At 42.9% G+C, this 25,316-nt stretch overlaps 1 protein-coding gene across 1 annotated transcript in view; it reads right to left on the bottom strand.

Moving 5' to 3' along the window:
• FBXW8 (F-box and WD repeat domain containing 8) overlaps nt 1-25,316 on the bottom strand; it is a 101,839-nt gene that overhangs the window by 11,291 nt on the left and 65,232 nt on the right. The window contains exons 7-8 of the mRNA XM_006204787.4: nt 24,933-25,139; nt 5,832-5,959 (exon numbers count right to left, since the gene is read on the bottom strand). Of these exons, the coding sequence (XP_006204849.1) occupies nt 5,832-5,959; nt 24,933-25,139 (335 nt within the window). The remainder of the gene's footprint in view (nt 1-5,831; nt 5,960-24,932; nt 25,140-25,316) is intronic.

Below are 25,316 nucleotides of genomic sequence, written 5' to 3'. Positions count from 1 at the left end.
AACAGCACTAATGACAGAAAAAATGGATGCATCGAACTTCATCAAAATTAAAACCTTGTGCTTCAAAGGGCATCATCAAGACAGTGAAAAGACAACCCACAGAATGGGAAAAAATATTCACAAATCGTATCTGATAAGGGATTGGTACCTGGACTGTGTATTATAAAGAACTCTTGTGACCAATAAAAAGACAACCTAATTTAAAAATGGGCAAAGGATAGGAATAGACATTTATTCAGAGAGGCCAAAAAGCACCTGAAAGGATACTCAGCATCACACTACTTCTCATCCTTTACGACAGTGATAATCAGAGACAATGGCAAGTACTGGTAAGGGTATGGAGAAACTGGAACCCTCAAACACTGCTGGGGGGAATGGAAGATGGTACAGCCACTTTGGAAAAGAGTCTGGCAGTTCCCCTAGTAGTTCAACAGTTATTATATAAGCCAGCAATTCCACTCCTAAGTATGTACCTAAGAGAATGGAAAACATACATCTATACAAAAATTTATAGTTGAATGGTAACAGCAGCATTATTCATAAGAGCCCCAAAGTGGAAGTAAGCTGCTGAATGTATAAAGCAAATGTGGTATACTCATACAATGGCATATTATTTGGCCATAAAAAGGAATGAAGTAGTGATTCAAGCAACAACACAGGTTTATCTTGGAAACATGATGCTAAGTGAAGAAGCCAGTCCCTAAAAGGTCTCATGTTATATGACTCCATTTATAGGAAATGTCCAAAACAGACAGATACATAGAGGCAGGAAGCGAGTGGTTGCCTAGAGCTGGAGAGGCTGGGGGGACATGGAGAGTGACTGCTAATGGGTATAAGGTTTCTATTTGAGGTGACGAAAATGTTCTAAATCTGACTTGGTGATGGTTGCACAACCTTATGAACTCTACATTAAATGGTACAATTTAAATTGGTGAATTATAGGTATGTGAGCTCTATCTCAATAAAGCTAAAATGAAAAAAAAATCAACTTAAGATTACAGCGGGGAAAGCAGTGGGATTTGTTGGTTTACTGAGTGTTGCCTTGGCAACCCACTAACAACCTGACATATGCCCTTACCAGCAACTCTTACTTTGATTCTCCCCAGCAGAGCACAGAAAAGCTTCTCTAGTCTGTATGCCTGACTTCACTCACTGGAGAGGAATGAGCAGATCTCAGATGAGAAGACTGAGGGCAACAGAACAGACTCCATTTCATACAGCCCTCCACTGCCAACTGTAGAGTTTATTTAGATAATTTAAAGAAAGTTATTTAGAGTTCTGATTCTGGCCAAGACTGACTAAGCCCAATACCACCTCTGTCTTCTGCTGACTGCAACCAAAACCTTTAGATAAGACACACAAAGCAACACCTGAGGACTCTGGACAGTTAACTCAGTGCAGTGGACTGTGGAGGAAGCGGCTGTATGGGGAAAGGATTTCCCATTCTTCCCCTCTTTTCTCTCAGAGCCTTGCCCAGAATATGAGCTCCAGTAGTGGAGTCAGGTGGCAGTGCCGGAGCTAAAATTTCAATAGAAATGCCCTTTCTGAAGAACCAAGGAAAGAGGTCCCTGAGGTCCAAAAGAACGTGGGTATGGGGTCTTTGGGGGGCTCTTCTCCCTCTCTTGCCTCTGTGGCTTTGCCCAAAGGCAGTGTCTAATCACAGAGCCGCATGGTGGCCGTGATGCCGGCCGGTAAAACTTTGAGAGAAACCCCACCTTCTGATCAAAGGCCCAGTGGGGAAGGGGCCCCTGAAACCTACAAAAGCTTAGGGATGAAGAGAGGCGGAAACTGGAGACGGGGAGCCTGTAATCCTGTGTGTGACCCCGCACACGTTCCAGGCACTGCTCTGAGCTGTGCAGGACAGATCCAAAGCAGCACAGCAAAGGCTCAACTGAGATTTACACGACTGCCACCCCAGATGAACCCCTGAGTGGCACAGGTGCAGGACGGAGCCAGAGAAGAGCCACAGAGGCTCTGGAAACTGCCACTGGAATCACCACCCACAGGAGGTGAGACACAGCCTGCAGCCTGAACTAACGGGGGGGGGGGGCTGCCTGCTTAAAACAAAAACAGAAACAAAAACTCAGCATTCTCCAGAGGATTATGTAACCGGATGCAAAGTGGACACTTTGCATCCAGGATACACCCCAAATTACTTGACATACCATTTCCCCCCTCCAAAAAAAAACCAAAAAACAAAAAACAAACCTTGGGGAAAATGTGACCCATAATCAAAGGAAAAAAAAACAATGAACAGATGTCAACCCTAACGTAACCCAGATTTCAGGAATCATCAATGACTTTAAAGCAGCTACTGTAACTACATTCCATGAGGTAAAAGGTAAAATAAGAAGAAATAATGACATTCTGAGCAGATAAATAGAAATAATGAAAAAGAACTAAATGGAAATTTTGAACCAAAAAGTATAAAATCTGAAATAAAAAATTCACTGGATGGGCTCAATAGCAGAATGGAGGTGACAGAGGAAAGAGTTAGTGAACCCAACGTTAAATCAACAGATAGCTGTAATCTGAGGAATACAGAGTTTAGGAAAGAAACTGAACAGAGCTTCAGGGACCTGTGGGATAACATCAAATGGTCCGGCCTTCACATCACTGGAGTCCCAGAAGGAGAGGGGAAAGGAATCAGTGTGGAAAAAAAAATTTGAAGAAATAATGATCAAAAATTTCCCAAATTTGGTGGAAGACATAAATTTATAGTTCAGTGATTAAATGTTCAGTAAACCCTAGACAAAGGTTAAACTAAACAAACAAAAAACTAAAAACCACAGTGGTCTATTCCTGAAGACTTTTATCTTGGTAACCCATTCAAGTTTCTCATAAATGTTCTAATTTTCTAAGCTATGGGCTTATTTTTGCCTTCATTAAATAAATACATACTTTTAATTGGAAACACCATCAAATGCAAGAAGCACCATTACTTTATGTAACATTTTTAAATGCTGCCAATTATTCTTAAGATGTTGTTGTAAAAGACAACTTGATTTCATACATGTGAAAATGTAAAAAAGAAAAAGTACATCTCAGAATAAATACAAAACATGCAGAGTTAAGCCCTCTCTGAGCACTAGACATCCCGTGGTAAGACACAGGCATCTAGTCCTAACAGCTGGTACACACACCACTCCTCTAACATTACTTATTACTCCTCTTGGTTTAGCAGGAAAAGGCAAAATATGCATTTAAAAAAAACCCTCACTGATCTATAGTGTTGAAACTCTTATGCAGAGAGCTCCACCTCTATAACCCCACTTTATAACCCTTCCCTCCCAGCAAGGGAAAATTACAATCCAACAATAACTCAGTTCCCTCCCTAGTCATTCTCTTAATCTTTATCAGACTCTACTTAACCTCTAGTGACAAGCTAGGTGAGCTATTTTTTCATGTTTAATTTCAGCCGACACCACCTCCCCCACCCTACCAAAAAAAAACCCTCTTTGTAAAATTCCGCCCATGTTTCTGCAAACTAACACAAGCTGATTTCCTTGCTTTAATGAAACATTATTTTTATCCTAACCTTGAATAGTTTTATGTATCTTTAGAGTCTATTTAATTCTCAAGTTATTTACAAAGTATTAAGAGAATGCAATAGAAATTCAGGTTTTTAAATAAAAAAAAAAAAAAGAGGTTCCAGGGTTTTCAAATTGCATCAGCCATTAAATGAGAGCCAAGGACATAGCTCTCTTCACGGTATCTGCCCCCTTACTCCCACTTTTGAAAGAAAACACAAGCTGCATGGGCGTGCGTCTCTGACAAAGTCCGTCCACTCATAGCTATTATGTCTTTGGAAAACCCCCACAAGACATGCTTCTACCACACGAAGAAATTAGAGTCCTTATTCCTCCCTTTTTCTAGATGTATAAATTTTTAACCCCTGTGTCATATTGCTAACACTGTTAATCTGATTCACAAAGAACCATCTTATGTATAATGGACAGACTCTGAGAGACCAGCAGCGGTCAAATAGCTGGCACACAGATCTAGAACTGGCCCTGATGAAATGCCACTTTGAACAGCCCCTCCCTAACTCCAAGTCCTGAGTCTATTCTTTTCATCCATAAAGACAAAGGTTTAAAAAAATATGTAACGTTGGCTGACTAATAAAACGGACTTATCGTGGTCAGATTTGGCCTTCAGAACGAACAGAGCCCTTTGACACTGAGCAGGCAGCTTCTCTTTTGGCAACGGGTACATCAGCAGGCAGCCCCGCTCCAGGCGAAAACGCCAGCCTTGCTGAGTCTGTACAGGTCTCCTAACTGACAGCAGGATGTACAGCTGACAGTGGTCCCGACAGTCTGGCTTTAGCTCTTCTTCTAGAGCTAATGAGGCTAGGTTATGCAGAAAGCAGAGGTTTCTTCTCTGGAACACCACCCTGGTTTCCTGTGAGCCTAGCTGTGGTTGAACACCTGAACGCTCATGCTGTCAACTCTGAAGGATAACCTACAATCCCAAACCCTTGCATCTGGCTGTCCCCCAGAGCTGTCTGCACTTGCTCTCCTGGAAAGCGAGGAGCTGCTAGGTCCCCATGGGGAGATCCTAGCAGATAAACTTGGAGCCTTTGTGTGGCTCAGGCTGGGAATGAAAACGGGAGAGTAAAGCTACAAACTGACTTGTTTTGTTTGCTGTGCCACGAGTGGGGCCACTAATCAAGCCTAATTTTTTTTTTTTCCGAAGAGAAAAACTGCCTGGATACACACTGAGGAGTTCAATTCTCAAGCATGAAAAGTAGCTGCTGTTTTAAGTGGCCTTGAGAAAACAGAGATCATGTGTTTTCTTTCAATGAAGCACACTCACATTATCTTTTTGCTCTATTGGGAGGGTGATAGGAGTAATGAAGGTCAGAAGTTGGAAATATTATTTGACAAAATGATTATTTTTTACAAGCTGCTGCACAAGTACGACAGAGGACTGAGGTTCCGCACAAAGCGGTACCTGCCTCTCAATCTGATATCCCGACCCAGAGGCCGGCCACCTCCTGCAGCCCAGGGCAGCCGGGACGGGGTGCTGGCCGAACCTGGCCTCCAGCCATGCTACCTCTCTCCAGGGCACTGGATCAGACATGGCAGATAATCAGCCAGGAAAAAAAAAAAAAAAGGAAGAAGAAAGAAAAAGAAAAAACAAAGGGGAGAGGAGGCACAAAGGAAAAAAACCTAAAATTTGGACTCAGAGAGTCTTTTCAAACACTTTAATCCTTTTGTGCTGATGGGTCCTGGAGCGGCCGGAGCTGGCACTGGATCCTGTACCGGGAAAATCCGACTCCCTAAGCCAATACGTTAAAGGGAAGACTGCTAATCAGCTAAATAGAAACTGGAATCTGTTCACATGAAGTCTCTTTTTTCCCTCATCACCAGAGGGACACCATAGTGTTCTGAAATACACTCTTGACATCATTTGGCAGGCAACCCTATTTTGCTGAACATGATTCATCCCTTAGGTTATTGTTTTTAATATTAGAAAGTGAGCTTTCAAATGCCAAACAAATTTTACAGCAGGGGGACAAAAGATATTCCAAGGGGTCTCACTAGACCTTCCACCAACTGCATCCACCAAATGGCTAAAAGACAACCTTCCCATGGCGTTTCAGAAACACAGACACAGACGCAGCTCCATCCAGCTATTACCTAATACCAGACTTTGTTCTCCAGGTTCACAGGGATAGTATTTATGGGATCAGGGCTGAACTCAGGTGGGCAGAGCTGCGAGAGAGAAGTGAGAAGGGTGAGCCGAGTCGGAAATCAGCGAGCTCAGTGGCGGAGCAGCCAGGCCTCAGCAGAAGCTGCTACAAAACGCAGCTCTTTATTCAGACTTACCTCCTGTCCATGTTGCCACTGACCATGAGATTGGGAGGGCTGTCACGGAGGTTGATGCAGGTGAAGTCACCAAGCGCATTACCCAGCTTTGAGACGCAGCGTTCCGCTTCCAGGCTGTACACCAGGATCTGCAGGAGAAGGAAGAACACGTGGGTGTGCAGTCACGTGCAGCAGACCTACACACACCTTCCGCCCAGCATCGCCCAGGGCACCATCACCACCTCCCAACCCGTTAGACAAGATGCTCTGCCACTTAATTTCCTGCCCCTTTCCAGGTAACGACAGCACAGGGATGTGGCTGTCAGAGAAACAAAAGGAAATGCAGAAGAAAAGAAAACCCAAAGAATTCCCCAGGCCAAGGTGCAAACAAACTCACAGGATGCACAAAAAAATGCCAAAAGGGAAAATTACATATCCCAACTTCCTAACGCAGAAAAAGCCTGGAAACTAAGGGTCCCTGACTGCTTCTGACCTGGAGTTAATGGGGGAGGCTAACAAGAGGTCAGGGCACCTGCCCATGAGCCAGCGTGAGTTCTTCCTCCCCCTCAGTATTTATACCACAGAGGGTCAAAGAACAAACAGTACAAGCATCCAGGAAGATGAAGCTTGCACAATTAACCACTAGACGATTCCTTTAAACTACAAACCAAAACTTTTATTCCCAAACATTAAAAAAACTTTTTAAATTGAGGTATAATTGATATTCCAAACATTTCTCTCTGCAGTCACTCTCCACTCAATGATCACCAGAAGCTCTGTTCCGTAAGGTATAGGAGGCAAATAAGAAAGTACCCTTGATCTCTAGACGATGCATTCATCATATCTGAATGCTGCCCCCTCTCTCGCAAAAAGAAAAAAAAGGATAATTCATACGGAATCTTTCTGAAGATTAAGTCTTTTACTAAAATACTTGGTAATTCAATTAATTAACATTAAGTGGTTGCAGTAACTGTTCTAAGTACTGAAGACACAGTCCTTGCCCCAAAATTCACTGTTTAAAAGCTTCCTCATTCATACCCACACCCACCTGTGAGCATACATTGTATTCTGTTGATCATGTGGTTAAAATTAATCACTGAACTCAAAAGTTTTAAATGTTAATACTTTGAAGAGAGAGATTCTCCTCTCAGCCAGCACACACATGAAAATGATGTGCTATATTTTTCTACACATTTCTCAGTTATCAGTATACAGATTCTTGTTTTAGTATTGAGAGGTTAATAAATTGACCCCACCTTGAAAATCACTGATCTCACTGTCAACATACATTTCTACCAAGAGAATCTCTGGAAACTCCTAACAGTCAAAACAACACTGTAATATTAATTCACTATTGCTAACAGCATCTGAAAGGAAAGCGGGCAATAACAAAACATAAACTGCCTTCTTGATCCATAAAGACTATAGAGAGCAAGCTGAATTTTATTTTTATTTTCATGCAGTTGAAAACAAAAGTTTCTGAGAAAATTTCAACTTCTGTAAAATATCCAAAATAAGATTATTCTTCCAAGTAGGAACACAGAAATAAATTAAATCTTCTATCCACAATGAATACACTAAAAGTGCATTAAAATCAGTTCCTGGAGGGAGAAAAAAATAAAACCAGCAATCCCACGGTCTACCCTAAAAGTAACATTCTGCACTTAGGTATCATTATGGAGCTTTCAGTGTGGTTCCTGCACTTAGTCTCTTCTTGCTTTTAAAACACTTCAACATCTCTAGCAGGAAGAAATGTCCATGGTAGATACAAGAATGAAAATTGGATACTGAATCTGTTCGTACGTCTTTACTTTCTCTAGAAGTTCTTTTTTGACAAGAGGATGGATCATTTCTAAATGATATAGTGGAATCTAATCCCTCTCTAAAAAGACTACAAATTCATCATCAAGACATCTACTTTAGTTTAGTCAAACATTTTTAAAAAATGTTTAATAATCCAATGAATCAGAATGATCCAAAGAGTACCTTGACCATTACGTTTAGTTATAGACCGTGGGGATCAGAAAACCCATTACCCGGCGCAGAGCCGGTTCTTCCCACGTTACGAGTCCCTTAACCACCTTTACTGGCTCTCTCCTGCCCGCGCTCTCTCTCTTTTAATAAGGTTGAGCAAATGGGACTTCATTTTATCTGATTGCCACAGACTACTGAGATTAATTATTCATGCTCACACTCTCCTCCTTGTTAAGACCATGCATTAGACTAATTTTTCTCTTTATTGCCCTAGTTGGGTGAGTCTCAACCCATGGCCACTTGACTCGCTCTCAGAGGTGTATGGGTAGAAAGAAGGAAAAAAACGACCCGTAGCTAAAATCTTGATGAAAATGTTCTGCGCTAATTAATGTGACTGCCAAATCAAGAGATGTTGCTGTTTTTTTTTTAAGTACCAAGTGTATATTACACAAAGGCTTAAATAGTGATTACAGAGCAAATTTTTATAGGAGTTAGATGTTTAAGAATTACCTAGAATGACTGAACCATGTTATGTATTTTGCAAAGATAACTGCAGGAGATGCAGTGTGCGGACTTGGGACACAGCGGGGTCTTCTTTTTCTTTGGCTTCCGGATCTAGAGAGGGCGCCTGGTGGACGTAAGCACTGCTTAAAAAGAACTGTTTTTTCCTTCTTAGAGATCTAGAAGTATTTTCACAAATCCTAGTCACAGAATCCTAACTTTCAATTTTGTCAATTATTCAGATTTCTCTGAAATTTCTAAAAAGAATTGTTTTTTTTTTTCTGATTTCAAACATAATATATCTTGTAACAAGTTCTAACATAAGAATTACATAACAAAAAGTTGTAACCTTCTATATAACCATCTCTCAGAAATAGTCAGTGTATACAGCTGTCCCTTGGTATCCATGGGACCCCATAAATACAAAAATCTGCCGATGCTCAAGTCCCTTATATAAATGCTGTAGTACTGGCATATAATCTACATCCTCCTGTACACTTTAAATCATCTCTAGATTACTTACAATACCTAATACAATGTAAATGTTATGTAAAGAGTCACTGGTGCTCAGCAAATTCAAGTTTTGCTTTTTGGAACTTTCTAGAATTTTTTTTCCCAACTATTTTCTATCTGAGGTTGGTTGAAACCTGGTTTGGGAACTTGTGGACATGGAGGTCCAACTGTGCTGTTAAGAGTTTTTCTGTATATTTGGCTGTTTTGTCTGTTTCCTTCTCTGAGTGTGTATAAAATTGTTCTTTTCTCTGAATGGGACTATTGTTCTGTAACTTGTGTTTCCTACTAAATAACATGAGAGTTCTTTCCTTGTCAGTACCTACAGATAGACCTTGTTCTGCATCAAATTTGTCTACGGATATATAATTCCATATTGATGGACATTTGGGTTGTTTCTAATTTTTTTAAACAAAATAAATAATGCCGTAATCCCTTCAACAGCCAGTCAGCATGGGAAGGAATGGGGACGGTGGAAGACGTGCAGAAGCCTCAGCCGGCTGCAGCTGAAACAGTCCCCATCTTCACCAGCCAGTGCTCGGCCACCAACCGTCCTGCTCCTCCGTTTGCGGGACTTGCTGCCCTGAGGAGACCCACCTCACAGCCCTGTCCTCGCAGGTGGTGGTATGACTAGGGGCACCTCAGGAAGGAGGTGGCAGCCACACGCCCAACATCTGGGAAACGTCAGCAACTGCCCTGGTGCAGGCAGGCCCTGCCCCTTCCAGGCACAACCTGGATCCCTTAGTGTGCCTTGGACAGGCCTTCCAACCAAACTATGAAGGAAAGGGCTGAGAAGTGGCTACTGTCCCTGCAGTGGGGTGAGCTCAAGGCAGGTCAACTTCCTCCCTCACCGGTCAAGAACTGGATTTAGCACTGCGGACATTTCCTAGATCTGGGGTTGCTATTACCCTCATACTTGCATACAGAAACAGCTATGCAGAGATGACGGAGCGAGCCTCTCAGTCCCAGCCTTTTGCTCATGTGACTGAAGACAGGAACTCCATTTGTGTTTACTTTGATTAAGCTTACCAAAATAGTGAGTCTTCCTCACACTTCTGTGTGTTACTGGAGGGGCTTCAAGATGGTGGAATAGAAGCAGCTCACTGTCTCCCACAAACACATCCAAAATACATCCAACTGTGGAACAATTCTCACAGAATACTCCTATATGTTATTTGCAAAGGCATTACACCAACAACGTCAACCTGAGCAGTGGGCTCACCTACTCCGGACCCCAGGCACTGCCTTTCCAAAACTGTAAGAAGTGGTCAGAAGGCTTCCTCACAAGACTGTGGCTTTTAAAAAGGCTTTGTGAACTCAAGATAGTTTGCCTGCCACCATTTTGAAAAAGGGAAGCGACAAAGAGAACAAAAGGTTAGGGGATGCTGTACTGGACTGAAGCAAAGTAAATGAAGGCATGCGGAGGAAGATCTGACAAATTCTTGGAGATGACGAAGTCAATCTACTTTCTTTTCTGATCCTTAACAAGCCCTCTCTGTCACTACCACATATATTTTGCTCTTCTGAGGGGGGAAAGTCATGATAAGAAGCCAAATTCTAGAGAGTAAAGAAAATAATCTTCGTGCTCTCTCCTCTTCCATCCCAATTAAGCTTATTCTGTGCTCTCTTTGTGCCCCTCGCAGAGTTTACCCCTCTTGTTGGTGCTGAGGGACTTACTGTCTGGACACCCCACTGGGTGTCTCCCAGGTGCCGTCTTGAACTGTGCAATTACTCCTCTGACCTTTCCCGAGACCTGTGGTTCTCAAGCACTAGAGGGTGGGAAGGTCACCGAGACTGATTTTAGCGCGCCAGCTGAGACTCTGTTACCAAGCACCACGCCATGTGCTCTAAAACATTGTCCTAGCCCTAGACTGTAAATTCCCTGGGGCAGAAATCCTATCACTCATTCCCTGCAGCACTGACTAAGGGCTCAGCGAGTGCCAGGTACTCAGTAAGTGCTTGCAGATTAACTGATCGGTACACAACTACCAGGCAAACCAAAGGCTTCCCACCGTCTGGTACACAATGAACACTTAGACAATCCTTTTTTGGCTCAACACATCCTGCCCCCCCCCCCACACAAATACCCGCCATTTCTGGATGTCTAATCTTGCTGTGAGCTTGTGCAAAGGAACCCCTTCATCATTCTCAGAATAGAAGACTCCACAGATCGCTCTCCACAATGGCCAGATTCTAGAACTCTCGAAATGCATCCCAGCCCAAGGTCCCAGCTCTGACGACACGGCACACTAGACTCTCTATGGAAACCACCTTGTGTGAGGCACTGAAGGTGGCTAGTTAGCATTCAGTCTATTTTTGTTCCGTTTTGTTCTGTCTTACGACGGGGAGGTAACCAGGCTTATTTATTTATATTTGTAATAGGTCCTGGGGATTGAATCCAGGACCTCGTGCGTGGTAAGCACACACTCTACCATTTGAGCTATACCCTCCCCCCAAGATTCAGTCTATTAAACATTCCTGCAAACATTCTGTTTAACTCTTAAGAAATCAGAGAAATTCCAAGGAGCCAACAATGAAGAGAAGACTAAAACCAGAAATGGAAGTAGCACTCATGTCAGGGGCAGCTCTGAGGACATCTGCCAGCGTTAGGAGCCCAGAAAACTGGGGGAATAGGAGGGAAAGCTTCCAGCCAGTACTAAGTGGAACCAGAACTGAGATGTCCGCCTAAAGCTGGGGCCCTCGTTCTCAGTAAAAAGCAAGCTAGGAACAAAGATCTATCCATTGGTGAAGAAAACTTGGAAACTTGTCTATCTCAGGTTCAGCTCAGGATGGAAAATGTTTGCCCGAGGGCCTGCAACCACACATATGCCCTCATGCTGGTTAAGAGTTTGAATTTATACTACCTGCAAGGCCAAAAAACCCCCAGGCCTAGTAATTATTTTCATGTTGGTAACATGCTTCCTCGTACCTGGCAAAATCTTCTCAGGAGGGAGACCCTCTCAACCCAGGCCCCACAGGAGATCTACAAATCAAGATCAGCCAAATATGAGCTCACAATTAAAAAAAATTTTTTTTCCAAAGACAAACAACTCATCTTAAGTGAGCAATAGAAAACAGAAGAATTAGGCTTCCAAGGATATCAGCTGTTTATCACATAAAGAAAACTATGCATGCTGGAAATGTTTACAGAAATCAAAGAGTGTGAGGGGTCAAAAGCAGCAAAACTGATTAAGCAGCTTTGAAAAACAAAACAAAGAGAATTTCTAGAAATTAAAAATCAATGGATGAGTTAAACAGGTAATTAGCATCCAAGAGAGAATCTGCGAACTGGAAGACAGAGATGAAGAAATTATTCAGGGTGCATCCCAGAGTGACGGGGACGGAGAATATGAGTGAGTGGGTGAGAGCAGACAAGGGAGACCAGGCTGGGCTAACACACACTGAATGAACCTAAACTCTAGACAGAAAGGAGAGAGAGCGGCTGAGAACTTTCTACAACTGAAAGGAAAGAAGACAAGAAATCCCAACAGGAAACATAAGCTAAATCCACGCCTAGAGACAACAGAGTGAAACTACAGAAAATTAAAGACAAGGAAAAAGATCTTAAAAGTAGCCAAAAGAAGAGAAAGAGTCCTCAAAGGGGATGAAAACTAGACAGCTTTCTCAAGTAGCATCAACAGAAGTCAAAACCATCATTCCTTCAGTGGGCTGAGGGAAAATATCTATCCACCTAGAAATGATAAAACACTAATAAAACCACCATTCAAAAGTGAGCATGAAATAAAGGTGTTTTGGGATAAAAATACAGAGAGCACCTGTGGCCAAGAGACCCTCACTGAAGAGTATGCTTTTTGAAGATTTGGGAAATTATTCCAGAAAGAGAGGTCTGAAATGCTAGAAAGAACAGTGAACAAAGATTCAGGTAAATGTGCATGAAAGTACATAAATGTTCACTATACACAACAACAGTGCTGATTTGGGGTTAAATAAATAGAACAAACTGTATCTAGTCCTTACTGTTCCAAACAGTCAAGTCCACGAATCGGGGCAACTTACCAGGAACACAAAGGTGCCAGGTGCACAGGGGACCTCCAGCATTACGGTCTGGAGTGAACACTTACTTTCTTGGATACCTGTACCATGTTTGTTTGACACACAGGATAGACCTGGTATATATTTGATGGAAGAATAAGTGCTACACATTTCTGCCTGTATCGATTACAGTCGAATGATACACCAGCCTTACATTAAAGATATGCTCCACGCATACAAATGAACACATTAAATCAATTTGCTTTCCACCAACAGCAACGTATTTAGCTGGTTCATAAGTGGGAGGTACAGTTTCATTTGATACAGATCTTGAAGTACAAGACTAGTAATGCTCACTTAAAAAAAAAAAGATACAAAAAAGAAAAAGACCTCTTAGTATCTGGGGTAGAATTTACTCCTGTAAATGACCCAAGTTGCTTTTTTGACCCAACATAAATATGATCCCCAAAACGTGCTAAAAAATTTTACTACAAAAAATGCAGGGTGTGCATATTGATGTTCACATACAAAGCTAAGTGAACAGCCTCCATAAATTCACAGATGAGCTAAGATCTAAAAAAACGATGAGAAAGACAGACAATTGGGGAGGGAGCGCGAGCTAGTGAGAAAAGAGTAAATCATACACAAACAGCCAATAAAAAAATAAAAAAGCAGTTAATATACATGAATAATGGATGTCTGATTTAAAAGCAGTTTACTCCAATATGATGTAATTTTTGACAATCAGCCAGAGAGACTATTTTGTAAGTCCTCGCCAGAGATAAGTCAGAGCACGAGGCTTGGTAACTCGGTGTCTCTGTGCACATGTGGAAATGACTTTCACCACCATCCCAGAGGTGACTTTCTGTTGGCAAACAAAAACTTGCCTCTCAGGTGCTCTTAGCAACAGCAGCCAGTAAGATGCAAGGCTTGACGAAATGGACCCCTGACACGAGCACAGATCCCTGAAACATAGCAGCCCCTTGACAGTTTCCATGACGTGCTGCTGGCACAGTCCACACTCAAATGCAGCACAAAGAAAGAAGCAGCCTGGGCTGCTTTCATGTTTAAGTTTTAATTAGAGTGACAAGCCCATGAGGCCAAGATATTTCAGGGATGGAACGGTGTTGCTGCGAGTCGCCAGGCGCTGGGTAGGCAAGGCCCGCGTTCGCTCCCCACCACCACGTGCCAGTGCACCTGCAGCCCCCGCGGTTCCAGGACTGGACTCTGCCCGGGAAGGCACTGCCAATCCTCGCAGACCGTGCCAGACATGGGGGCTTTGTGATGTGGGCAGATGTCTACAAAGGACCAGAGTGAGGCCAAGACACCTATTGTGACCTAAGGCTGAAAAGAACCCAGAGTGCAAGAGTGCGCTCGGGTGAAAATGCAGGCCAGCATCATCCCAATCTCTCTCCCCTACAGCCACAGGTGCTGGAAATAATAAAGGAAGGCAAGTGTACTTTGTGGGGCGAGCAGAATATGGCTCTCTGCTTTGCTTCAGGAATCTCTGTAGACAGTCTCTGTCCTAATGCTAGAATAAGGATAAGAGGTATGACTACAAAAAACTGATTAATGCGGGACATAAAATGAACAGGAAACGTTCACTGTCAGAGCACTGAGTGCGAAGAAGAAACTATAATTATTATGCAAATGTTTAACTGAAAGCTGAAAATCCTCACAATCTCCTTTCATGTTCCCAAAAGGCCTCATGGACAGTTTCAAAGCACTTCACAAATATTAACTACATGTAACTAATCATAGTGCTCATGAGAAAGAAAGTTATTATTAAATCTGTGTTATACAGGGAGGAAAACTGAGTCTGCAAACTACAAAACGAGCTCTTTGAAATTAAAGACAATCTGGACATTACTTTTTAAACGGGAAGACTACAAGCGAGATGCTGGTAACACGAGGACACTTGTGAGCCCACAAACCTAACACTGCAGTTCAGGGTATTACGTGGCTGGGGCTTTTCTTCTCACTAGCCTGGCAACTGCTCGTCTGACCACAAGTTAGCCTGGACAAGGGCCTAGAAGTGGGTAGACAGGCAGAACGTGGCTACAATCAGATCCCCTGAGACCAGCGACAGCTGATGGAGGAGCGTGAAAAACCGCAGTGAACAATCAGGGCCTCTGGTGTGTGCAGGGCAAGGAGCCCACCCCGTGGGCTCCCCTGCATGCCCCGGAGGGCACGACCACCTTTCCCGACGCTGTATGGTACACGGCTGTCAGCACAGACAGCCCAGCAGCGCCTTGCACATAAAAAACACTAATACTCATGATACTCCTTTCACACGAATCCTTCCAAAATATCATTTCATTCGACTTACACAACCATCAAAGGAAGACAAATGCTACTGTCCACATTTTATGCATAAAGAAACTGAGGCTTAAAATAAGTTTAAATAACTTGCCCCAATTTACTCAGGTTAACAGCAGCAGCTGAGGACGCACTAGGCAGAGCCCCAGTCATCTTATTCCTAGGTCGCCGGCTGCCACCGCAGCACAAGCCTTTTCCTGAGTCCTGGCAAAATGGTTATTAATAATGGCTAATATTTCTAGTGTTCTCTCATGCGCCAAACACTGTGACGATGTGTCCTCTCACCAGATCCCCACAATTCCGCAGGGTGGGTGTCATGCTTTTACACACTTTATGTATGAGGAGGTAGAGGTGTAGAGAGGTCAAATCACTTACACAGTAGTGAAGTTTTCGAACCAGAATTCAAACCCGGGTGGGTGGGCTCCCAAGCCATGTTCTTTCAACCTCTGACCCAGAGCCCAAAGTGTGGCCCCTGGACTGGCAGCATCAGCAGCACTGGGCACTGGGCAGGCGTTAGACATGCAGCTCCTCAGGCCCCACCCAGACTCACCTGAATCAGAAGCCTTGAGGGTGGAGTCCCAAGATCTGTATTTTTCTGACACCCTCTGGTGTGTGAGAACTCCTGCACTGTAGAACCTACACTGAGGTGCACTACACTTGGAGAACCTACACTGTCTTCCAAGCCAAAAAGCCAATTTCAAACATTAATGAAGTGTTCCTCAGCTCTAAATGCTCACTTCCTGCCTCCCAGCCGATGGCAATCTGGTTAAGAATGTTTGCTGGTCAGTGACAACACGGTAATGTGAGGTGCAGACCTGGTGACTGTAAGAGGCAGGGAAGGGAGATGTGCACTGAGAGCTGGAACGGCTGGCGAGGCTTCTTCTAGTAGGTGGGACCCAGGATGGACCTTTCCTGAGGGGACACAGAGAAACAGGAGGGAAGAGGGAATGGTACTGCCAGTCAGGAGTAAACACGGCATATTCTGGACTGCCTGCCTGCCTGGAGGAAGGGGGCTCGATTTGGAGGTGCTGCGGGGTGGAAAGCCTGAGCCTGAATCCCCAGGGTCTTGAAGGTCAGGCAGCAGGTGAGCACCAGGGCCTCACCCACAGTCCTTGGTACACAGCCCTGCTCTGACGAAACCTGAAAGGGACCACGAGGGGCACCAACAGGCAGCACAAGAGCCCGTAGGTGGGGAAAGGGGGGCGGGTAGGGAAGACTTATTCTCATGTCGTTTTCAACATGTATTTTAAAACTTATTGTGAGCATGAGATAAGAGCTCACACCTTAAGGAAATGTCACAGTGCAGAGAGGCCACCAGGGGAACAGATGGAGCCTGGGCCAGAGGTACTAGCCTAGAAAGATCCAAAGAAATCGAGGTATTGAATTCAGTCCAGGTCCAGTCAGTCAGTCCCACATCAGTGGACCGCTCACAGCAGGACAGGTGAGCCAAGGCTGGAACCCGGGGCACGGCACAGCTGCTATCTGTGTGTGGCACAGTTCAGACGATTCTTGGCCTCATTCTCACGCACTGAAAACCTCCCAAGTCCCTTAATTTAGAATGTGGTTGTTCAAATGGGGACTGAGCTGTAGTTATCCTTTGCCTCTCTGCAAAACCCAGTGTACCCTGTAAATTAATAACACATTGAGAGAATGCTCAGAAGAGTAACTTTGCGTCCATTAGAAGAACTCATCTGCAACTCAGTAACATAATTATAAACCCTCTAACACAGTGCCTTATAGAAGGCTGAAGTGCTGGACGAATTAATAAATCATATTCACCTACATACTGAATAAAAAGTCCTCTACTTTGTAATACTTTTATTAGTCTAGTTTAAGCTGCTATGTACATTTGAAAACAGTAAAATGTCTTAAATATTCTGAAATTCAAACACACAGGCCATTTCCGGCGTGCCCTGTTCTCCTACCCTCTACCAAACCAAACCAACAGCATCTGTCCCAACTGTCTGGACCCACATGTATGGAAAGCCTGCAGCCTGCTCTACAGTGTCACCGTTACTTGTCGCAGAGCAAAGGCAAGCATTTCCAATTGGCCTCCTTGATCTTCATTAACTGTAAAACAAGCTGATTTTTAACCGTAACAAACCCAGGTGCCAGTTGGGCCGTATTTACTCTGAGACTCATCTGGCACAAAGAAACCAAAGCCATACGTATTCAAAAAGTGAAATAAACGTGAAGTCAGCTTCAAGTTCACACTCTCCCGTGGGTATGGAGCCGTAAACCAGGATGGAAATTCCACATAAATAATCAGGAAAGCCACTAGAAAAATTAGGCCCTAAATAAAATTCTAAGCTTAATTCAAAAGACAAATGAGAAAAAAAGGCAATGATCATCATATATTCCAATGTAATGGGCTTATAAACTTGCTCAGAGCCTCAAGAATGCTGATGGATGTTTTTAGAAATTAGAAAACGACAGGAGTGTCATTGGTATACAAAAACCATGCAAGTGTGAGTGCAGAGAAATGATGATCGAGACAGTGCCAGCCCTCTCCAACGAGCCTTCGCATCTCTCAGTGACTGTACACAAAGTGACTCAGCATTCACATTAACTCTCTGCATACGTTGTGCAAGAAGCCAAATTCACCTGCCCCTTCCTATTCTAAATGCGCTCCTTCAAAATAACTCAGGAAAATGAATCTTGTGAAGAACACACTTCTCACTGCAAGCATGGCTTGAGCACAGCTCCCACACCAGCCCACGGTCCCCGTGCTCCAGCCCGCCCTGGAAACTCCCTCCTCCAGGCCTGGTACCTCTGCCCAGACTGCCCCCTTGCCCAGGCTCTCCTGATCAACTCTGACCTGACCCCAAAACTGGTGGGGATGGGGAGGTGAAGCCTAACAAGTCCTGAGCACCAGCCATAAGCACATTACCTACTTTTCCCAGGTGCTACCCCATTTCCAGATGGGAAACCTGAGGCATGTAGGCAACTTGCCGAAGGTTTATTGGACTCTAAAACCTTTGTTCAGTCCCCACTGGTTGTACCACTACCTGACTTAGCTGAAAATACTTCTCTTTACATTTACTTTCTGTAACTTCATCACCCCCTCCCAGGGGTGGTTCAGGGTCACAAAAGATCCTAAAGCACTCTTAGCTTCTACAAGCAGCAGCAGCCTTCCAAGAATACTTTCTGCAGAACCACCCTTCATGGTTGTGGAGAAAACCAGAAGTGGCCGGGTCCTCCAAGGTCTCTAAGTCAGAGATTTGTCTTGAGAAACCCTAGGGCTCTTTGGAGGTGCTTCAGAGTTTCCACAACATGTGAGGAGAATTTCATTTATTATTATCCACTATTAAAAATATACTAACAATTATATAAATTTTGGATACTATTTTAATACTAAAACAGGTACAAATGCATATGAATGTTCCATCCTGATCTGCATATTTACTTGCATCATTTTTTCATTACTCTGGAATTCAGCAAATTCACTGTGAAGGTCTCCCAATGACCTCACGTCCATCTCCACATGGAGAAAACCACCTCTGCATTGGTAAGCTGTGTTAAAGACCATAAGGTGGTAAGCCCCGAGGCAGATGTCATGTGTGTGTCATCTCTATTTCCAGGGCCTGTCAGAAATCTAGCATATAGGATGTGCTCAGTAAGCAGTCGTTAACAATGCCAGCAACCTCAGAAAAAAAAATGGACCCTTACGGTAATCAACATCACTCAGTAACCTAGAAAATCGGTCTCCAAGAGCTATTTTCTTAAACTTCTCCAGGAAGGAAGTAAATAAATATGAAAAATGTCAAAGGTTTAAGGTGAAAGTGAAAAGGATATGAGACATTTATTTGCTTTGTGAACTTTCAATTTTAAATTATTCATCCAGCTTGTAGAACACTAACTTTTCCATTCCATGTCCTCTGGAATGGAACCTTGAACAACAGGAAAGACGGATTTCATATTCTCGTGTAGGTAAGGGAGAATGGGGCCAGAAACCACGAGCACTGCATTTGATTCCAAAGGCTCTCCCAGAGAGGTATTTCAACTCGTGACGAGTGCAAGTAACCAATCCAGAGTCTTTTCACGTCCGTGTATAGGGAATGATTATCATAAGAGACGTTAGCAATTATTTTCCAGCGTGATGTAAGCTGAGGCAGCAGCGCCAAGCAAGCGTCCTTGTCAAACACACGCCAGCCTTCTGAATTACTTCACTCACGTTCCCCTGATTAGGATGCGCGCCGCGTGCTGCTTAATACGATCTGCCACCGAATGCCAAGTACTTCAGAACTAAATTAGGAAATATGTCCAAATACATAGAATGATGCTAAGAGCTGTAAGTGGGTCTCTCTCTTCCTTTATGAGGCATGAGACTCATCGCCAACATAATGCTCTTAAATGAGGCAATTCTATCTTTAACCCTCCACCTCTGAGAGCAAAATTTAATTGAGGCAGCAAAAGAATTAATAAAGATGATATGGTATCATAAAAACGTTTTCATGGATGGAAGTATTTTTGACAGATTCAGGAAATAAGAAACAAAGACAAATTTTAAAGATACATTTGGGCACAGAGGGCCACATTAACAGAGTTGACGCTGATCTTTTTGCTCTGCGTCATGATGAAGAGGTGAGGCCACAGTAATTGCTATTACATTTGTTTTCTTCTGCAATTGTATGCTGCTTAGCAATGACTACTTGTAAGATCATTTATGCCAGAGAAGTCTGAGAACCCAAGATGCAATGTCAAAACTTAAGAATCCATTTTCATCTAAAAGCAAAAGAACTTCAAACAGCCCTTCTCACCAGCAAGACACAAGAGCTGATGAAGGAGTACTAAACAAGTTCGAGCCCAATCATTCCTGCCAGCAGTAGGTATGGCCCTAGGGAGATGCCATTAGAGAAGCAACAGTAGAGCAATGGATGCCTCAACCCGTTTCAGAAGTCCTCTGCTACAGGTCTGCCTCCAGTGGTAGGTCAGCTCAACACAACTCCACGGGGAAACGAGAAAGTTTAAACCACCTAATCACTTAAAGAATCAAGGAAGTGTGGGTGCTGGACAGTCACATGTCCAACCCTCCTCATTTTACAGAAAAGAGGCAGATCAGATGACTCTCTTAAAAGAACCACAGGCTTTCCCTCAAGTGGTACAACACAAAGTGAGAAGGGGCCCCTATCAGTGCGGGTTGTATGTAGCTCTTTCCACCCTAACAGCGGTCTGATAGGGCTCTCAGTTTCTTTTCCATCAAGTATCACAATGTTTATTGATAGATAAACCATATAAAATCAGGGCAGGAACACGACTTGATAAATTAGGGGGACAATTTCCACACTATAATAAGAGGTACCAATTCAAATTCTCACCATTTGCTTCACACTCACAGAAACCATTTCAAGGGCATTTGTAGTCTCTCAGAACTGATCAGTTTTGTGCAAGTAAACCATGTTTCTTTTAAAAAAAAGACTTGTGCACTTGCCCAGGCACTGATTCTAGGTGAAGCCCTGTGATGCTAGATGAGGTCATTCATCCTCAAAGCAGGGAACTACAAAATAATTAAATGAAGGTCAGGGCCAGACAGATCTGTTTATTCCTTCTGGCCTCCTTTTGCTGTGATCTTTCTGTAAAGTCCGTGAGAGGAAAGATGGTAAGGAACTGCTGGGAAAATGGGATGCACTGCCATCTACCACTTTCCAAGAAACGCCCTATAGAGGGCCGTGTCTATAAAAATGATGAAGGCACAGACCCCTCTGACCCAGCAAGTGTCTTTGGAGGAACTAATTCTACAAACATATTCATGTGGACCAAGTATTATTCCCAACAGCAAAACACTGGGAGCAATCTAACACCCATCAGTAGGGGGATAGCCAAATTACTTAAGGTACGCGCACAAGGTGCGACATCATAAAATTGCAAAACAAACAAACAAACAAAAAAACCATCAGGAAGTTCTTTATTTTGTCATAGGAAGTGATGAAATGATCTCCAAGAGATTTTGTTGAAGGAAAAAGCAACGTGGAGAACAATAATATAGTATTTTACCGTTTATATTTTTTGCAAAGAGGGGACTGAGGGCATGTATGGATACTCTGCTTACATAGCATAAGGATGCATGAGAAACCGGCAACACTGATTTGGCTCCAGGCAGAGAAACCGGGTGGCAGGTTGAAAAGAGTAGCAGGAGTCATTCAACTGCACACCCTCCCTTTCCCATCTTTTGATTTCTGAATTAGGTTAATGCATTACCCAGTTAAAAAATTACCTTTAAAAAAAGATGTTTAAAGATCTGATCTTTAAAAAAAAATAGATAATAGCCATTTCTTTCTATGACTTTATTTGGCCAAAGAAGATGCTGGCAAACCCACGGGTGGCCCCTAATTCTGGCCTCTAAATTCCTAAAGTCTGGGGAATCCCAGCACCATAGGCAAACCAAAATGTACCACAGCACTAACTCTTTCTCTGATTCTTACTACCTAAGCTGGAAATGAGTGAATCAGCTGTATTCAGAAGCCTTTCCTTAAGATTAAGTAGACAAATGGTCGCTAAGTTACTTGGTTCATTTCCTTATAAAACTCTGTTCATTAACAGAGCTAGGTTACTTGACAAGTACCAGTTTGCTGAATCTGTGCATAATGCTGTTTGTTTGTTTATTTGTTTTGTTTTTTTGAAGGGGAGGTATTAAGGTTTATTTATTCATTTACATTTAGAAGAGGTAGAAGAGGTACTGGGGATTGAACCCAGGGCCTCGTGCATGCTAAGCATGTGCTCTACCACTTGAGCTATACCTTCCCCTCATAATGCTGTTTTAAGGCTCCAATGCCAGAACACAACTGGCGGTCTGTAACTACCCATGACAAACACATGACAGGCTGGCTAGTAGATATATGAATAGATGAATGTGAACCATTATTACTGATGCTCAGTCAGCTGCGGTGCCTATAAAATGCTAATGTGATCATCATATGGTGCAAGGATATTCTCCAACTAAACAAAAACAGAACGTCTGGAATACGTCTACTGGTCAGGGAAATTTCAGTCCCTGACTGAAATTCTGCATCAACATTTGGATTTCAGTGTCTGCTCTTATCACAGTTAATCACTACTGGACTAGAGCTAACCCCCAGGTCTGTATCAGGCACAAACGAAGATAAACCCAATTTCTGTGTTCTCATAAAGCCTTTATCTGAATCCTAGACATACAAGCCAGAGGCACAGACACAAACCCCCATGGGTACATAGCTTCAGGCAAATTCTACTGCTAATAGGCTCATATTGAGCTAATAAAATGTGCTGGAACACAAGCTGCCAGGCCGGAGACAGACAGACCCAAAGTGCGGTACTCATAAGCAAAGTGACACTGAACCTGCACATGAGGCTTTGAGAATTATGACAGTACATTATGGGATGGCAGGATGCTACCAAAATCTCACAGAGCCACCCATGACACAGTTTAATTCACACAGAAATGTTGACTTTTCTGAGGAAGCAGGAAATCCACTAAACATAATCAGATGGGAAGTCCCACCTCTGTAAAAATAAGGAAAGTTTCATAGCTAAAGCTTGGCTTTCCTCACGTTCGAGTGGGTGGCGTTCATGTTGGTGAAACATGTCAATGCAGAGTTATCACCGGCACTCGTAACAACAACCCATCCACCCACACGAGTGTTCGAAGGTTTGGGGTGTACTCACAAAACATCTGGATGACTAAACGCTACTGTCAGATTTCAAAAAGATATTTAAACACATTCTTGTCGCAAATTTACTTCCACTCTTAATTTTAAAACATCAATGAAAAATATCTGTTAACAAGCTGTTGGAGAGACTATAACTTTTTACAAAGGAGTTTTCATCAAATTAATGTATGAATCAGCTGATTCTTATAATTAATGCTTTTTTAATTAGGTTGGAAATTTTGAGAGGCATCCAAAAAAGTGCCTACTTATATCTGTATCTAAAGGATGCTCCCAGTCTAATTTTGTGCTGAGCAATCCCTTTAACTGGTTTCTCAAATATGTCCACTCAATTGTATCCCAATAGAAACAGATGCAGATAAGTCAAAAGAAATAGGAACTGCCAGACGAAAAATGTATTAAAAATATGAAAAATTTAAACCAGGCTAGTATTAAATACAACCATCATCTCGCTACACTGAGAACTTGAGAAATAAATGAGATAACTGAAACTTGGAAGTACGATGGATGAAAAATTAGAAAGCAGTCTCTCTTCTCTCAACAAGTGAGCTCACCGAGGACTGGAAAAGTGTTTTCAAAGACTGAGAAAGGAAACTGCCTTAGGAAACCAAATACTGTCCCCTTCCCCCACTTCCTGGGAAGACAAAACATAGGACTTATATCATCATAGACTTTCCAGCTAAGATATGCTGTACACGCTCCAGCAAAGCAGGCCAACTTGAGCACAAAGGGAGTCCCTTCTCACAATGAGATTATAATAAGCCACATGTGTCTTCTATGGTTTTATCTATCTTCCTAGATGAAGAATACACAATTGGAACCCACGCTGCAAAACCCATGAACACCTAGATTTGGCCTTACAGGTGTCTATACATAGGCGAAACAAGATGTAAAAATCACAACCAGAGGCCAGACTCAAACTGTGAGTGGTGGAAAGAACAGGGAGCTCACAGTGATGGTTTTTAACACCCCAGAGCCAGGCACTACACTTAAAGCTTCACACATTTGTTCTCACTTAATTCTACAATTTTATGAAGCAGATACTGTTAGGAACTCCCTTTTACAAATGAGGAAACTGAGGCACAAAGAAGATTAAACACAACCTGTTTAAGGTCACATTGGGCAGTAGGTGGTAGGGTTGCAGCTGGAATGCTGGCAGTGTGCGTCCAGAGCCTGGCTCTCTTCCGTTTCACAACACTGCTATGTGGACAAGGGTTCCTTCCTTAGAAGGAGGATGTCATCCGAGGAGCCGCTGGCTCAGAGGAGTTCCTTCCCAGGGATTACACCCACTGCCAGCAGGGTCAAGAGCTGGCAAATTGGAGGAAAATCAAAACAAAACAAAACTTTATCCCTCTCTCCTCTGATTCCACTGGAAGAGAAAGAGTTCTGTAAGTCAGCTTTAAGACTAAGTACTTGGCCTACAGTCAGGATAGTAAAACACTAAGTCGTGATAAAATTGAGTCATCACGCAAAGAATTTCAATTAAAAACTTGTCTCCTTGTTTCTGGCTCAAGGAGTACTGGAGGCAATTTTACACACTGTGGATGAAAATGTAAATTTTGATGCAACCTTTTTAGAGGGCAGTTTGGCAATGTCCATCAACCCTCCTACCAAGCAACATAATTGTTAGGAATCTATCCTAGAGATACACTATATAAGAACTTTTTCAAGGTGCCACATGCTTTGCAGCACTGTCTATAACAGCTCAAACAGCGAAAGCAACCTAAATGCCCACCGGTGAGGGGGCTGGTTAAACAGAGTGGGTTGTATGCACTGTTGGAATCCTAGGGAAAGGGAGCTGACATAAAACGCTCTCCGAGGTACACTGCTGAAGAAAAACAATGGGCACAAAACAGATGTATACCTCTCATTTCTACAAAGATACATTTTTAGTGTATAAATATACCTATACATACGCATTAAATTTTTCCAGTTTGGATACCAAAAAACTGTTAATAGTTTCTTCTGTAGGGTAGGGCTGGAGGAAGGGAAGAGAAAGAAAACAATTACTTTTCATTTTATATGATTTTGAAGTACCTGATTTTTTTTTGTACCATGCTGATATATTGCCTGAACACAACTTTTAAAATATATTATCACAGAGATTTAATTTTTAAACTGCATTCTAAAAAATAAAATCCATGTTCTTTTCTGTTAATTGTACATCTTGCTATTTTTGTACCTTGTTTCCTTCATACACCCATCCCAGACTCTTCACACCAAAAGCAGCCTGGTTGGCTGAGACATCTAGACATGTGACAGGCTGGCCGTAGACGTAATGGAGGGTTCTGGCAGAGTCTTCGGCTTTTAGCAGGTATACCAGATCTCCAGCAGTGGCTACCGCCACAGGGTACCTTCCAGTATCTGGAACTATTTCAAGGTAGTCAACCTGTTAAAGAATAAGAGTTGTTTAGTCCTTCACATCTCGCCTACAATTCATCCTGACTTGGTCAAAAATTCTTCCTACACATCCATGAGAAGACCAGCAACCCAACAGAAAAAAATGGACCAAGGGTCAGTTCACAGGAAGTGAAACACAGTTCTTACACATACGAAAAGATGCTCA

The sequence above is a fragment of the Vicugna pacos genome, chromosome 32 (assembly GCF_048564905.1).
Source record: "Vicugna pacos chromosome 32, VicPac4, whole genome shotgun sequence".
NCBI classification, from domain to species: Eukaryota; Metazoa; Chordata; class Mammalia; order Artiodactyla; family Camelidae; genus Vicugna; species Vicugna pacos.
Note: the sequence above shows the minus strand (reverse complement) of the source record. Positions and strands in the feature narration are given on the sequence as shown.